At 41.9% G+C, this 14,732-nt stretch overlaps 1 protein-coding gene across 1 annotated transcript in view; it reads left to right on the forward strand.

The window, feature by feature from the left end:
• Positions 1 to 9,154, forward strand: part of GRK7 (G protein-coupled receptor kinase 7) — a 35,649-nt gene extending 26,495 nt beyond the window's left edge. The window contains exon 4 of the mRNA XM_032631108.1: positions 8,138 to 9,154. Within this exon, the coding sequence (XP_032486999.1) occupies positions 8,138 to 8,474 (337 nt within the window). The 3' untranslated portion in view covers positions 8,475 to 9,154. The remainder of the gene's footprint in view (positions 1 to 8,137) is intronic.
• The last annotated feature ends 5,578 nt before the right edge of the window (positions 9,155 to 14,732 follow it).

Raw genomic sequence — 14,732 nt, forward strand, 5'->3', positions numbered from 1 at the left:
TAAGGTAAGATTAACACATAAATGAGTAGGTTTTGAGTAAAGCAGGTTATTCTTCATTATGTGGATGAGCCTCATGTGATTTGTTGAAGGCCTTAATAGAAAAGGACTGACCTCCCTGGGAGAAGAAGGAATTCTGCCAGCAAACCACCTTTGAACTTGAACTGTGACTCTTCCCTGAGTCTCCAGCTACACAGCCTACCTTGCAGAATTTGAACTTGCCAAACCTCCACAGTTGCCTGAGCCAGTTCCTTAAAATAAACTCTCTCTCTCTCTCCCTCCCTCTCTCCCTCCCTCCCCCCCCACCCTCTCTCTCTCTCTCTCTCTCACTCTCTCTCTCGCTCTCTCTCATACATACACATGTACTGGGGGGAGAGGAAAGAACTTTTCTTCTACCCTCTTAGGTTTAGGAATGGAAGCCTAAAAATTAAACTGCCAAAAGATGATTAGCAAGAGAAAAGACAGATTTTTATTTATGTACATACACAAGAGTTCACAAAAAAGTGTAACTAGGGGGCTTCCCTGGTGGCGCAGTGGTTGAGAGTCCGCCTGCCGATGCAGGAGACACGGGTTTGTGCCCCGGTCCGGGAAGATCCCACATGCCATGGAGCGGCTAGGCCCGTGAGCTAGGGCCACTGAGCCTGAGGGTCCGGAGCCTGTGCTCCGCAATGGGAGAGGCCACGGCAGTGAGAGGCCCACGTACTGCAAAAAAAAAAATGTTACTAGGTGGCAGTTAGAATTGAGGGTTTATATTCCATTTAATAGGGGAGGGGGATGGGGAGAAGGTCACTTACAGGAAAACAAATGACTTCTTTGAAATAGTGGGGTAAGGGTACTTATGGGAGAACAGTTGACTTTTAGGAAAGATAAATGGCCCTTAGAAGAATAGATGGGAGATATGATAGCTTTGTGGCAATGTCTATTTAGGTGTGGTGCTGAGTTCTGTCACTGGTGATAAGAGTCAATCTTTCCTGGTTCCAAAACTCCTGAAATTCCCGGAGAGAAGATTTATGAGTTGAGTTTTTTTCCAAGACTCTGCTTATCTTAAAGGCGGACAAAGGGGAGTTCAAAACCTGCATCTGTTGACTCTCAAATAACTTCAGCTCAAAATAATTTTTATGCCACTGTTGTGCATTTTGGACAGTTCAGCGCCCTTTTGGTTCTGTTTCTCTAAGGAACCCTAACTAATTCAGTGGGATATTTTGAGGTTTAGACATAATGCTTGCAAAGTTAGATATAACATAGCTTAGGAATCATTCAATGTGATAGCAATTATTATTAATTAGTTCCAAGGGTGACATCAGATAATATTTTGACTAAACTACGAGCTCGTGTGTCTTAAATTACTTGGACTGAATTTTCAAAATCTAAAAATACATACAAAAAGAAAGTTACAACCATAAAGTAATATGACTGATTTTTAATATTACACCAAAACTTAGAGAGGCAAATTACTCTAAATCTTCTGAGTAGTTGTCAGTGGAAGCTCTAGAACAGGGCTACCTTAGCTCACAATGTTTACGTATGGAGGCAAGCTTGTTATTTTTGATCAGATTTTTTAAAATAGCGAAACAAAATTCATTTGTAATGACTTTCAAAGCATTTCAAAGGTAGCAAAACTAACAAATGAGTATTTTGAAATGAGATGGAACTCTTCACTGATGTGAAAGTAAAATGTGGAAGTGATTTTCCTGTGTAGATTCCAACATTGTTGTATTAGTGTGGTCAAAATAGGCCACGTTGTGATAACAAGCAAATCCCAAAGTCTCAGCGGCTTAAAACTAAAGGATTATTTCTCATTCATATGAAGTCCTTTATGGGTCCAGGGATTCTCCAGGTATCTCCCTTCTGAATGGTGACTCAGAGCTTCAGGCTGCTTCCACCTTTCAGCCCCACTGGAACTGGTGGTTTCGGTTGCTATGGCAATAAGAGAGAATGCAGAGAACCTGGGGAGCTTTGTCCTGCCTCAGACCCACTTTACAGGTCATTTCAGATACACTTCTGTTGGACAGAAGGAGTCCTCGGGCCCTGCCTTAGGGCAAGGGAGCTGACTAGTCCTGCTTTCTGTCTGTCCAGGAAGGAGAGGAGAGCTGGATATGGTGAACACAGACCATCTCTACCATCTTGGCTCTCAAGCCCATGCGGGGGGAATCAGAGAATGTACCAACAGTGGCCAAGACAGGGAAAGAAGTGAACAGTTTCTTTAGATGACTTCCCTGAAAGGAACACAACCCACTTGGTGTCTTTGAATAAAAATCTATCTCAGTACTTTATAAGCACACTTTGTTTTTGTTTTTTTTACATCTTTATTGGAGTATAATTGCTTTACAATGGTGTGTTAGTTTCTGCTTTATAACAAAGTGAATCAGTTATACATATACATATGTTCCCATATCTCTTCCCTCTCGAGTCTCCCTCCCACCCACCCTCCCTATCCCACCCCTCCAGGCAGTCTACAAGCACACTTTGAATCTGTAAAATGAAACATTGACTAACTTCTTCGGGAAAACACCACCTTAAAGCACTGGACCATGGCCTGAAGCTGCTCTGTCAAGCAAAACCTTTTTAAAAAGCATTTGTTGTTGTGACTGTTTTGTATAAAAACTGTTTACAACATTAGAGAGAAAGCATATAAAAACCAGCTGTTCAGTGAAAGAGAAAACCTTCCAACGTTTTCATTTCAACTCTTTGTATTTTTAAGACATTCATTCAAATGAGATAATGTTTGATTACTTTCGTGGGCATCCTCCAAAGCCGAGCAAATACCTAGACAATGTGTTACACAGCGGAGAGGTCAAGTGCCCCCTCCCTGTTGCATTCACGAGCATTTGAAAGGAAGAAAATAAACCCCTTCTCCTTCCTTAGACATCACTGAAGGGAATCTCCTCTTTTGCCTTTATGGGTCTGTGAATTAATTTTGCAGAGAAGCCAGAAGCTTTTCTGATCATCTCACAGGGACTCCAGATAGGGTCAATTATGGTGTGTTCCAATAAAATGAAAGGTGAAGACTTAAGTACTTTGCAGGATTTATTCTGATAAGACAGTGCAGCCAAGTAAGGGCAAATAACCATGCAAGTCTCTGACTTAAGTGCTTCTCAGGCCAATAGCCACTGTTCTTGGCAGACCAAACCCCACAGCGTGGTCCTCATGTATGGGCAGCTGGTATCTTTCCTTCATTGACTGTTATTAGAAAATCCATTGTAATCTCTGTGTGGGGTTTGGTAACACAATAGCCCCTGTCAATGCTCTGAAATATATTCAATAAGCAGGAGAAGTCTCCCTGCAGCTGCTGATTTGGCCCTTACAAAAGGTGCTGCCACCCTCCATAGTCTCCCCTATTTGCCCAAGGGCACTGCATGATGATGGGCCAAAAGAGCCCTGAACAGGGCTTCCCTGGTGGCGCAGTGGTTGAGGGTCCGCCTGCCGATGCAGGGGACGCGGGTTCGTGCTCCGGTCCGGGAAGATCCCACATGCCGCGGAGCGGCTGGGCCCGTGAGCCATGGCCATTGAGCCTGCGCGTCCGGAGCCTGTGCTCCGCAACGGGAGAGGCCACAACAGTGAGAGGCCCGTGTACCGCAAAAAAAAAAAAAAAAAAAAAGAGCCCTGAACGAATCTGCCAGGGAAAGGTTCAGGAGTCAAATAAGCTTCACTCTAATTACACAACTGAGGTAAGCATGGCTAGTGCAAAATAGCCAAGTGATCAGCTTTCCCGTAGCCTGGACGCAGAGGGAAAGGAGCAGAAGTTGGAGAGCCTAGTCTTTTGTTGTTAGCATCAGCACCCACAGGTATTTATTGGAAAGGGGCATAAGGCATGGGTCCTGCCCTCCAGGGGCATCTAGTTGGGGATGTGACAGAACATAAAGAAAACCTCAATGTGGCCCGTTTTTCCCCAGTCTTCTGTGACTAGTTGCAAAAAGGCTGCAGTTGGCCATCCCTAATGGACACGCCAAGGCCATCCGGGCCTGGTTGAGATGTTAGTTAAGAACGGTGCGCATTTTTTAAAAAGTTTATTCTATTGAAGTAGAGTTGATTTACAACGTTGTGTTAATTTCTGCTGTACAGCAAAGTGATTCAGTTATACATATATATACTCTTTTTTTCATATTCTTTTCCATTATAGTTTATTACAGGATGTTGAATATAGTTCCCTGTGCTATACAGCAGGACCTTGTTGTTTATCCATCCTGTGTATAATAGTTTACATCTGCTAATCCCAAACTCCCAATCCACCCCTGCCCCTTGGCAACTGCAAGTCTGTTCTCTACATCTGTGAGTCTATTTCCTAGATAAGAAAATCGTGCATCTTGATGTGAGGACTGGTATGGCAAGTTCCCCACGGTCACCAAGCCCATGGGCACTCTCCTTTATCCAAGTTAAATCTGCTCAGAGTGACTTTAAAGGTGCCCTCTTGACCTCTGGTACAGTGTGTTCATACCTGCCAGCGGCCATCAAGATGGTACAAGCTTCTTCCTCATGGCACCTGGTCCCATTCTAACTCCTCTGTTCTCTTTGAGACACACAGGCCTGAGGTTCATTCCTGATCTACTTGGGTGGAATTTTACCTCTATCCTTGTTCTAACACATTTAAAATCTGGTACCAACCCCCATTCCTCAAATCTTTCTGATACTTTAAAAGGTTGCTGTGTAAATTATACCTCAGTAGATCTGACTTTTAAAAAAAATCCATCCTTGAAGTTTCAATTCATCTTAGTAACCCTCCCTCAAGGCTCTTACTCTACAGGATGTAAACCACACAGACATTGGTCAGTAGGTTCTTTTTTTTTTGGCTGCATTGGGTCTTCGTTGCTGTGCGTGGGCTTTCTCTAGTTGTGGCGAGCAGGGGCTACTCTTCATTGCGGTGCACGGGCTTCTCATTGCGGTGGCCTCTCTTGTTGGGGAGCATGGGCTCTAGGCGCATGGGCTTCAATAGCTGCAGCGTGCAGGCTCAGTAGTTGTGGCCACGGGATTAGTTGCTCCGTGGCATGTGGGATCTTCCTGGACCAAGGATCGAACCCGTGTCGCCTGCTTTGACAGGCCGATTCTTAACCACTGTGCCACCAGGGAAGTCTGATCAGTAGGTTCTAATAGGTGGCAAGCCTGCATTTCCCTTTCTTTCAATTCATGGAGACTCAGTGGCTTTGGGGAGAACAGAGTTACCTTATAGTATCTTATGATACAGTTTTCCATACCTCTCTTTTCAGTGGGGTCATAATGGGAAAACCTGGATGGGCCTTTCTGGATGGAGCTAGGCTTGAATCACAAAGCAAGAACTGGGGAATTGCTGGACATCAGAAACCTTCGACTGAGTTTCTCTTTTCCATAATAATATTTGACTACAATTTTTCCTTTGAAAAATTCACCTATATTTGCTGGGTTTCTGAGATACACGGCTATTTATAAATGCAAAAGCAAGTATAAAGAGGTTAAAAGAGGTTTAAAATACAGTTAAAAGGCAGATAGGGTTGTTGTGATGGTTAAATGTGACAAAGTAAGTGAAGAGCATAATGTTGTGTTAGCCGAGAGTAGCTCTGCATAAATGTTGGTCATTTCCACCTGTTATTAGTAACGTGATTATTGAGTTTAGACTCTAGTCATCTTATTGGACAGAGTCTGCTGCAGTAATCCTCAAACACAGTAGGGAGTCTCTGAAGGGGATGTATGTGGGAAGCCCTTAATCCCTTTCCTAAAAGCTTTCTGATTACTAGAACAAAAATGAAAAAGGGAAGACCATGCATGTAATTTGCTTTATTAAGGTTGATTTATAAATTGACTTCTTCCAAAAGGAAGACATCTCTTAGTCAGACCAGCATACCTACTCATATAAAAGAAAAAGAGGGGACTTCCCTGGTGGTCCAGTTGTAAAGAATCTGCCTTACAATGCAGGGGTCATGGGTTCAATCCCTGGTCAGGGAACTAAGATCCTACATGCCATGGGGCAACTAAGCCCGCATGCCACAACTACTGAGCTCGTGCACCTCAACTAGAGAACCCACACGCCCTGGAGCCTGCATGCCACAACTAGAGAAGAGAAAACCTGCACACCACAACTAGAGAGAAGCCTGTGCGCCATGATGAAAGATCCCGTATGCCTCAGCGAAGATCCTGCATGCCGCAACTAAGACCCAATGCAGCCATAAATAAATAAATTAAATAGTAAATCTTTTTAAAAAAATGAAAAAGAGAAAAAAGTCGTTTGAACCTGATGCCACAAAACAGCCCTCTTTTTATTTCTTTAAAACTTGGACTCAAGAAGAACCAAGAGGAGTGTATGGTAGACCACCCCTAATATGATCCCCAAAGATCCCTACCTCCTGCCATCCACACCCTTGAGTAACCCCTTCCCTTAAGGATGGGCTGGACTTACTTGTATGTACTGACTTGCTTCTAACAAGTAGAATATGGCAGAAGTAATGAGATGTCATTTCTAAGATTAAGTTATAAAAATACTGTGTCTTACATCTTGAGCTCTCTCTCTATCTCTCTCTTGCTATGACCATTTGTCCTGAAGAAAGACAGTTACAATGGTATCAGGCAGCCCTGTGAAGAGGCTCACATGGTGAGGGATGGAGGCTTTCCAATAACCATATGAGTGAGCCTGGAAGCAGATTACCCCAACCCTGACCCCCCACCCCAGTCGAACCTTCAGATGAGACCACAGCCTTGACCAACAGCTTTACTGTGATGTCTCTAGCGACCTTGAGTCAGAGGCACCCAGTTAACCCAAATCTAGATTCTTGCCCCACAGAAACTGTGAGATAATAATACATGTTTTTGTTTTTTTAAATAAAGCCTTTTAAAAAAATATTTATTTATTCATTTATTTAGCTGCTCTGGGTCTTAGCTGCAGTACACAGGATCTTCATTGCTGCATGAAGGATCTTTAGTTGCAGCATGAGGACTCTTAGTTGCAGCACGTGAACTCTTTCTTAATTGTAGCATGTGGGATCTAGTTCCCTGACCACGGATCAAACCCGGGCCCCCTGCACTGGGAGCACAGAATCTTAACCGCTGGACTGCCAGGAAAGTTCCAAATGTTTGTTGTTTTAAGCCACTAAATCTTGGGGCAATCTGTTACACAGCAATAGGTAACTAATATAAAAGGTTACACAACTAACTGGAAACACACATTTTTTTCCCCCATATTCTAAGGCAAATACTAGAATAATTTCTAGCATGGGGAAGGAGGGTTTGATAACAAACAACTGTAGTCTTGAGCACCGAATGTATGCTCAGTTATGCTGCTAAAAATTGCTAATGGATTATTTAAAAGTCTTTAAAGATTACTGTGGCAGTTGAGGGAGGTAGGTGGGGCTCCTAGAAATCATGTCATATGAAGAGTGAGGAGATCTGACTGCTGTCTTTTAAAATGTAAGTGGCGGTCAAGTAAGAAGAGACATGCTTCACTTGTTCTATGTAACCCTGAAGGACAGAGCAAGAGGCAGTGAGCACACCTTGGAAGCTGCAGGCAAGCAGGTTCTGACCCCACTGAATTTTGCTGGTGTTTCCATGAAACACCAAGAACAAAAGTCACGTCAACTACTTGGCTGTTTAAAAATTACATCTAGGGGCTTCCCTGGTGGCGCAGTGGTTGGGAGTCCGCCTGCCGATGCAGAGGACACGGGTTCGTGCCCTGGTCCGGGAAGATCCCACATGCCGCGGAGCGGCTGGGCCCGTGAGCCATGGCCGCTGGGCCTGCGCGTCCGGAGCCTGTGCTCCGCAGCGAGAGGGGCCACGACGGTGAGAGGCCCGCGTATGGCAAAAAAAAAAAAAAAATTACATCTAAATGTGAAGGTGGTCTACAAACAATGAAAATGCGACTATCTGCATATAGTAGAAGTGTGGGGTAAATTTTTTTTTTTTGGCCATGTGTGGCTCGTGGGACCTTAGTTCCCCAACTAGGGATAGAATCCAGGCCCTTGGCAGTGAAAGCATGGAGTCCTAACCACTGGACCACCAGGGAATTCCCTGTGGGTGGTTTTGAAAGTTGTTATTTTTCTAAATTGTTCTTTATGTGATATTGTCTCTGCAATTAAAATGAAATGTATTCCAGGAAAAGAAGGCCACATATTTTGAATTGCTAGAACAGTTCCTGTTTGGGTTTGTTACTGTGTCTCAGGCTGGCCATCTCCTTTCTTCACAGAGAAAAGTCTGATGATCCCAGGAAACACCATTTCTTCAAAACCATCAACTTTCCTCGCCTGGAAGCTGGCCTAGTTGAGCCTCCATTTGTGCCAGACCCATCAGTGGTTTATGCCAAAGATATCGGTGAAATTGAAGATTTCTCTGAGGTTCGAGGAGTCGAATTTGATGATAAAGATACGCAGTTCTTCCAAAGATTTGCAACAGGTGCTGTCCCTATAGCTTGGCAGGAAGAGATTATAGAAACAGGGCTGTTTGCCGAATTGAATGACCCCAACAGGCCTGCAGGTTGCGGGGAGGGTAATTCGTCTAAGTCTGGTATATGTTTGCTATTATAAGTTGTTCTCTCTACCACACGGGCAGCAGGAGTCTCAGCTGACATAATCCTCGAATGTTCCTAATACGTGAAAATCTGTTGAATGAGCACTGATCAGTCAGGAAGGGCGTTTCAACCACAAAACAGTTCAAAGGTTAGGTGAGCTCACCACTAAGACGTATTTTCTCTCCTTCCTTCCTTCCTCCCTTCCCCCCTAACTTACTTCCTTTCTTTATTCTTTCTTTCTTCCTTCATAAAGAAGCGTACAGTCTCAGTTTTCACTGAGACCTGGTTGAAAAGGAACCCTCAGGTTTATTTTGCTAAACTAAAAGCATGAGCCTTTGTCATCATGTCCCTGACAATTACACAAAGTCCTAAGAACAGAGAATGGAACTTTGTGGTATGCTCAGAAAACGAGCATTTGCAATTCTTAGTAAACAATCATTTTAGTTTTTCTTTGTTTATATCTTTTCATCCTTTCATCTTTCAGTATTTCTCCTTCTTCTGTACTTATAAAAGGGATTTTGAACCTGGAAATAAATATTTCTGATTTTCCCCCTCCCTGCAAAAAAAGGAGTGGATTGTACTATTTTGGAAATATTTGATTACAGAATCAGTTTTAATTTATAGAGTCTCTTTTTCATATTTCTGAAATATTCTACCATTATAACGTTGAAGCACGTTAAACGTAAATACACATGAGGTCTGGGGATTAAAGTATTCTGTAAGTTGAGTTCTTTAGGTAGTAGTCTACAAATTGCTTACCTGTATAATTCCGTATGCCATCAGTTCCCAAACTTTGCTGAACTTTGGAATCACCCAGAAATCTTTTAAAATACTAACATGTGACTCCCACTCCCAGATTTTAATTGGTCTGGAGTACAACCTGGGCATCTAGATTTTCAAAATCTGCCCAGGTGGTTCCAGTGTGCAACAGTTTGGGAACCACAGTCATGCAGATTTAAACGTTAGTGCATATGGGTCCCTGTTTTGGTTGCTCAAAACCTCAGTCTTACATTTTGACCACAACTTTTCAAATACCCAAAAAAATGCATAACTTTGGCAATTGCAGTTAAATGAAACTGAAGATCATCCGTATTCATCTTGTAGATTTCCTTGCCCTTGGACACTTTAGTTCTTCACACATATCTTGGGAAGTAGATCTCTTGACTATTTCAAGACCTGAAGGACACATATGGGCTTAGAAACTGATTTGAACAAACAGTGGCCCTCATTTCAGGTGGCTGCCCAGCCAGCACTTTATAGGAGAATTAGCACTTCTCGAAAGCACAGCCAAAGTGAGAATTTTAAGGCCCCCCCCAAAAATATATATATATATGACACAAATATACATCTGGGGTGACCATATATATATGTGTGTGTGTGTGTGTGTGTGTGTGTATATATATATATTTTTTTTAAGATGTATGTGTGCCCAAGGAAATCTCTCTTGGCCCAAAGGTGAGAAACCTGGCTGAAGTTATTTTAAAAGTTTTGTCCCTTGAGTAAAGGTACCAAGAATTACAAAAAAACACTGGCCAAAAATTTTTTGGTTAACTGGAATCCAGCTAACAGTAATCCTCAACTACAAGACAACATCAACCATATCTGGAACAAGGAGGAAGAAACCCCCATGCAGTTGAGTCCTGGGTTAGAACACCTGCCACTCACCTGCTCATCCTCCATCCTCAGTGAGCTCCTTGAAGCTCCAAACCCTACCCTAGAGACACTGTAGAGTCCTGAATCACCAAAGCAGAATACAGGTGTGTCCTGCAGATTCTTCTCCCTAAGGCAAGAAAGTAGATTAAAATTTGATAAAATTTCTAAGTCTGTTTAACAAAAACTAATCAACAGTTAACAGAAATTCAATTAACTAGAGCATTCCAAGCGTAGATCTCAGGATTTAGCTTTATAAACATCAGACATTTTAAAAAGTGACTTCTACTTGCATTGGTTCTTTCATGTGAATGCCTACTGCTTTTGATAAACTTTAAATGCAAATCTGTTTCATGTTTTAGAAGTAACTCAGGAAAATAATTGAATAAGATACCTATATTCAAAGAATCACCAAGTAAGTAAGTATGTGTTGAGCTCTAGTTATACATTGAGCCCTGCACTGGGTGATGTTGGGGACACAGCAGAGAAATAAGACAACCATCTAAGAAAGGCCCTGTGGTGTAGTGGAGCATGCAGACTCCTATGGGTGTTATTATTCACATTTTAAAAGAGGAAACTGATGCCCATAGATGTTTTGTAGCTGGTCCAAGGTCACACAGCTCTGCAGGGTTGTTGTGAAGACTAGAAATAATGTATAGGAAGCACCTAGTGCTTGACTTGCATACAGTAAGGGCATACTAAATTGAAGATCACGGTCAGTAAGTAGCAGCAGGTCGAATGATTCCTGGTCCAAGGACAAACTATTAAGACCTGAACCTTCACTGAAAGTTCCAGAGGAGGTGAGAGAAGCAAGAGAGCTGGTTCCTGGGGAGTGGTTGAGAAGGAAATTTTTTACACACAATGAAAGAAAAATCTAATTGGAATAAGTGGAGGCATGGGGGCCCATCCCAGATCTCCTGCCCATCATATGCCAGGTGGGAATCCACCTGGGCCAAGTCAGAGTACAGGAGGCTCACAGGGGCAGGGCAGGTAAGGGACAGACCTCAGCATGGAGATTAAATGTTAGAGATGGAGCGAAATAAGCCAGTGCAAAGGGATTGGCTCAGATTGTGTGTGGGATTCAAGACTGAAATAAGATGCAACCAGATGTTTTATCAAAGAAAAGAAGTGATTTTTGAAAAGGGATGATACTTGCTTATTTTTAAACAGTTAAAATGAGCTTATGTTTTTAGAGAAAAATTTTACGTATAAACAAAATGAAACATCAGGGGAAACACAGACATATATGAGTGAACTATTCAGACAAAGAAGAACCAAGGAGAAGTCATTTTTATTCTTCTGGTTTGTCAGGGATTGTTTGAAATGTTTGTTTCTTAAAGGGGTAGATGGAATTAATAAACCGCTTGAAGGGGCTTAGAAGTGCCTTGCAAAGCAGGAGGTATGGATGATGTTTTCACAGGAAACAGTGATGAATGATTGATTTTAGTTGTAATTTTTCTTCTTTTCTTTTTTTGGCCACACCACGAGGCATGCTAAATCTTAATTCCCCCACCAGGGATTGAACCTATGCCCCTGCAGTGGAAGCACAGAGTCCTAACCACTGGACCGCCAGGGAAGTCCCCAATTTTAGGATTGTAAGCCACAAAGAGTTTAAAAAGTATTCTCAATTGTTTACTTTGAATATCAAATTCAAGATGTTTCTCATTTAGGTGACCAGGCATGAATGTGAAATAATTGAATAATTTAAACTTTGCTTCTTAGGAATTGCTCATTTGAAGTCATTGAGAGAATTCCCTGGAAGTCCAGTGATTAGGACTCTAACCGATGTGCACTTTCACTTTCACTTTCACCCAGTGCACTTTCACTGGGCACTGCAGTGGCCTGGGTTCAATCCCTGGTCGGGGAACTATGATCCCACAAGTTGTGTGGTGCTGCCAAAAAACAAAAAAACAAAGAAAGAAAGAAAAAGAAATCAGAGAGAATACTACATCGATTTTTAAAGATCATTATTATTATATTGTGTTTATCATTAGGGCAGTTTGATGTTAATTTTTGGACAGTAAAACATGATGAAAATAGTGAAAATATATAATACTTGCTTCTTAAATGATTGTTCTTGGCAGTTATAAGCCTTAAGAAGAAAAAAAATAGATACAAGATTTTTTTGGTGGTGAGGAGGCCAACCTGGAAGATTTACCATATTAGCCATTTTGATCATCAAAAAAGTAAAAAGACTGAATTTTCTTGGATCATCTGGGAAAAATAATTGCAGTTGTTTAGGTTTAATTATTCTTTCAATAACTATTGGTGCCTGCCATGTGCCAGGCCTCATTTCGGGGAGATATGCTGGGTTTTGCCCCTTTAAACTTTTTAGATTGGAAAGCACTTTTGTTCACCCTGTGTATCACTAAACTTTTATATCTCTCTGGGTAGAGATGAGTTTTGATCTTTCCATTTTTTTCCTAAGTTTTCTGCACTGCACATATCTTTCTTTTAAAAATCAAGAAAAAATATATATATTTTTTAAAATGTCATGAAGAACCTAGGAGTAAGACAGGAATAAAGACACAGACCTACCAGAGAATGGACTTGAGGATATGGGGAGCAGGAAGGGGAAGCTATGACAAAGCGAGAGAGTGGCATGGACATATATACACTACCAAATGTAAGGTAGATAGCTAGTGGGAAGCAGCCGCATAGCACAGGGAGATCAGCTCGGTGCCTTGTGACCACTTAGAGGGGTGGGATAGGAAGGGTGGGAGGGAGGGAGACGCAAGAGGGAAGAGATATAGGAACATATGTGTATGTATAACTGATTCACTTTGTTATAAAGCAGAAACTAACACACCATTGTAAAGCAATTATACTCCAATAAAGATGTAAAAAAAAAAAAAAGAAAAGAAAAAATATATTTTTTAAAGCAAGGCAGGCCCTGTCATAATTGGAGCTGGGTGTGTGCCCAGGCTGGCTCTGGCAATAACCAGACCCTGAGGACCTCCTTCCTGGCCGAAAGACATGAACTAGCCTGGTAACCAGGAGTAAGTCCAGGACTCCTGGTCTGAGCCAGCAGAGTCTCCCTGGACAGAGCCAGCAGTTGGTGTCTACAGTTGAGCCAGATTAGTTGTCCCACAATCCAGACCATGAACTGTGGCTAGTTGGTGGCAAAGTTTTTACCAAACCTCAAAGAAAAAAAAGAAAGGACAATGCAGTGAGTCTTTCAGGCACTACGCTCTTCAAAATATCTTATTTTATCACATAGCTGAAATGTCTTCTTTTATGAAGTAGTTGATATTCGACAGAAGTAAAAATTGAAGACCAGTGACTATTCCTCAAGTATTTTTTTGAAATTTTATTGATGCATGAGATTTCAAAATCTGGAACCCCCTGGACTGGATGACCTTGAAGGACATTCCAACTGTAAGGAAATTGTGCTTCAGTGGGAAATGATGCATTTTCTAGAGGAAGATCTACAAACTTTTTCTGAAAAAGACCATATAGTAAATATTTTAGACTTTTGCAGATGACAACTACTTAACTCTGCCTTTGTAGTGGGAAAGCAGCCACAGACAAGGGAAAGGACCAACTCTGTCTGTGTGCCAATAAAGCTTTACTTATAAAAACAGGTGGTGGAGCTGGATTTGACCCACAAGCTGTAGTTTACTGATTGTAGTTGTAAATAAGTCTCATTATTAAACTGGCTGGGTTATCTGATTCAAACAGAGCTATTTTACAACTCTATAAATTATAGATAACTAATTGGGATGTAAATTAATTCTTGTCTATAGATGTTCAAATAACCCTTCCCCACTGAATTAGTTTGTTAGGGCTATGATAACAAAGTGCTGGGTGGTTTATACAACCGAAGTTTATCTCAGTTCTGGAGGCTAGAAGTCTGAGATCAATGTGTCATTGGGATTGGTTTCTTATGAGGCCTCTGTCCTTGCTTGATTTCTAGATGGCCACCTTCTGTCTCATGGTTCTCCTTCTGTGTGGGTCTGTGTCCTAATTTCTTCTCCTTATAAGGACAACAGTCATATAGGATTAAGGCCCACCCTAATGACCTCATTTTAACTTGATTACCTCTTTAAAGACCCTATCTGCAAATACAGTCACAGTCCGAGGTACCTGAGGGTTAGGACTTTAACACATGAATTTGGGGAGACACAATTCAGCCTATAACACCCCTTAAGCCAATTTTATGTCCATTTGCTCATTCGTTCCAACATTCCTTTACCCCATATAAATCTGTGGGTTTTATTGCTTCTCTGAACTGGTTGAAACGCCAGTTTCCTCCTTAAAGAGTTAAATAAAATCTTTAACATGTTTTCATTTTTATTTCTGTATGACAGTCATGATTTTACCCTTTTTTTTGAGAATTATCCATTAACACAAGGCAGAATGTCACAATGCCATCATGGAACCTGGGGCACATTTTAAAAATTCTGCTTCCATAAGCAGAAGTTCTCAGCAAGTAACCTCTGTCTTTTTGTTCTCTTATGAAACACACAGCAGAGAGCAGAGCCCCTAAACAGAGGGCTGGTGGGAGCGGTGGTGAGGCCAGAAAGCCACTAGCATTTCCCAGGGAGTTTGGTTGAGGTGCATGGGGCCAGCTGACTAGTCTATATTTTTAAACCTATTCTCCTCACCCTGCCTCTCCTGTCTG

This window comes from Phocoena sinus, chromosome 4 (assembly GCF_008692025.1).
Source record: "Phocoena sinus isolate mPhoSin1 chromosome 4, mPhoSin1.pri, whole genome shotgun sequence".
Lineage (NCBI taxonomy): Eukaryota > Metazoa > Chordata > Mammalia > Artiodactyla > Phocoenidae > Phocoena > Phocoena sinus.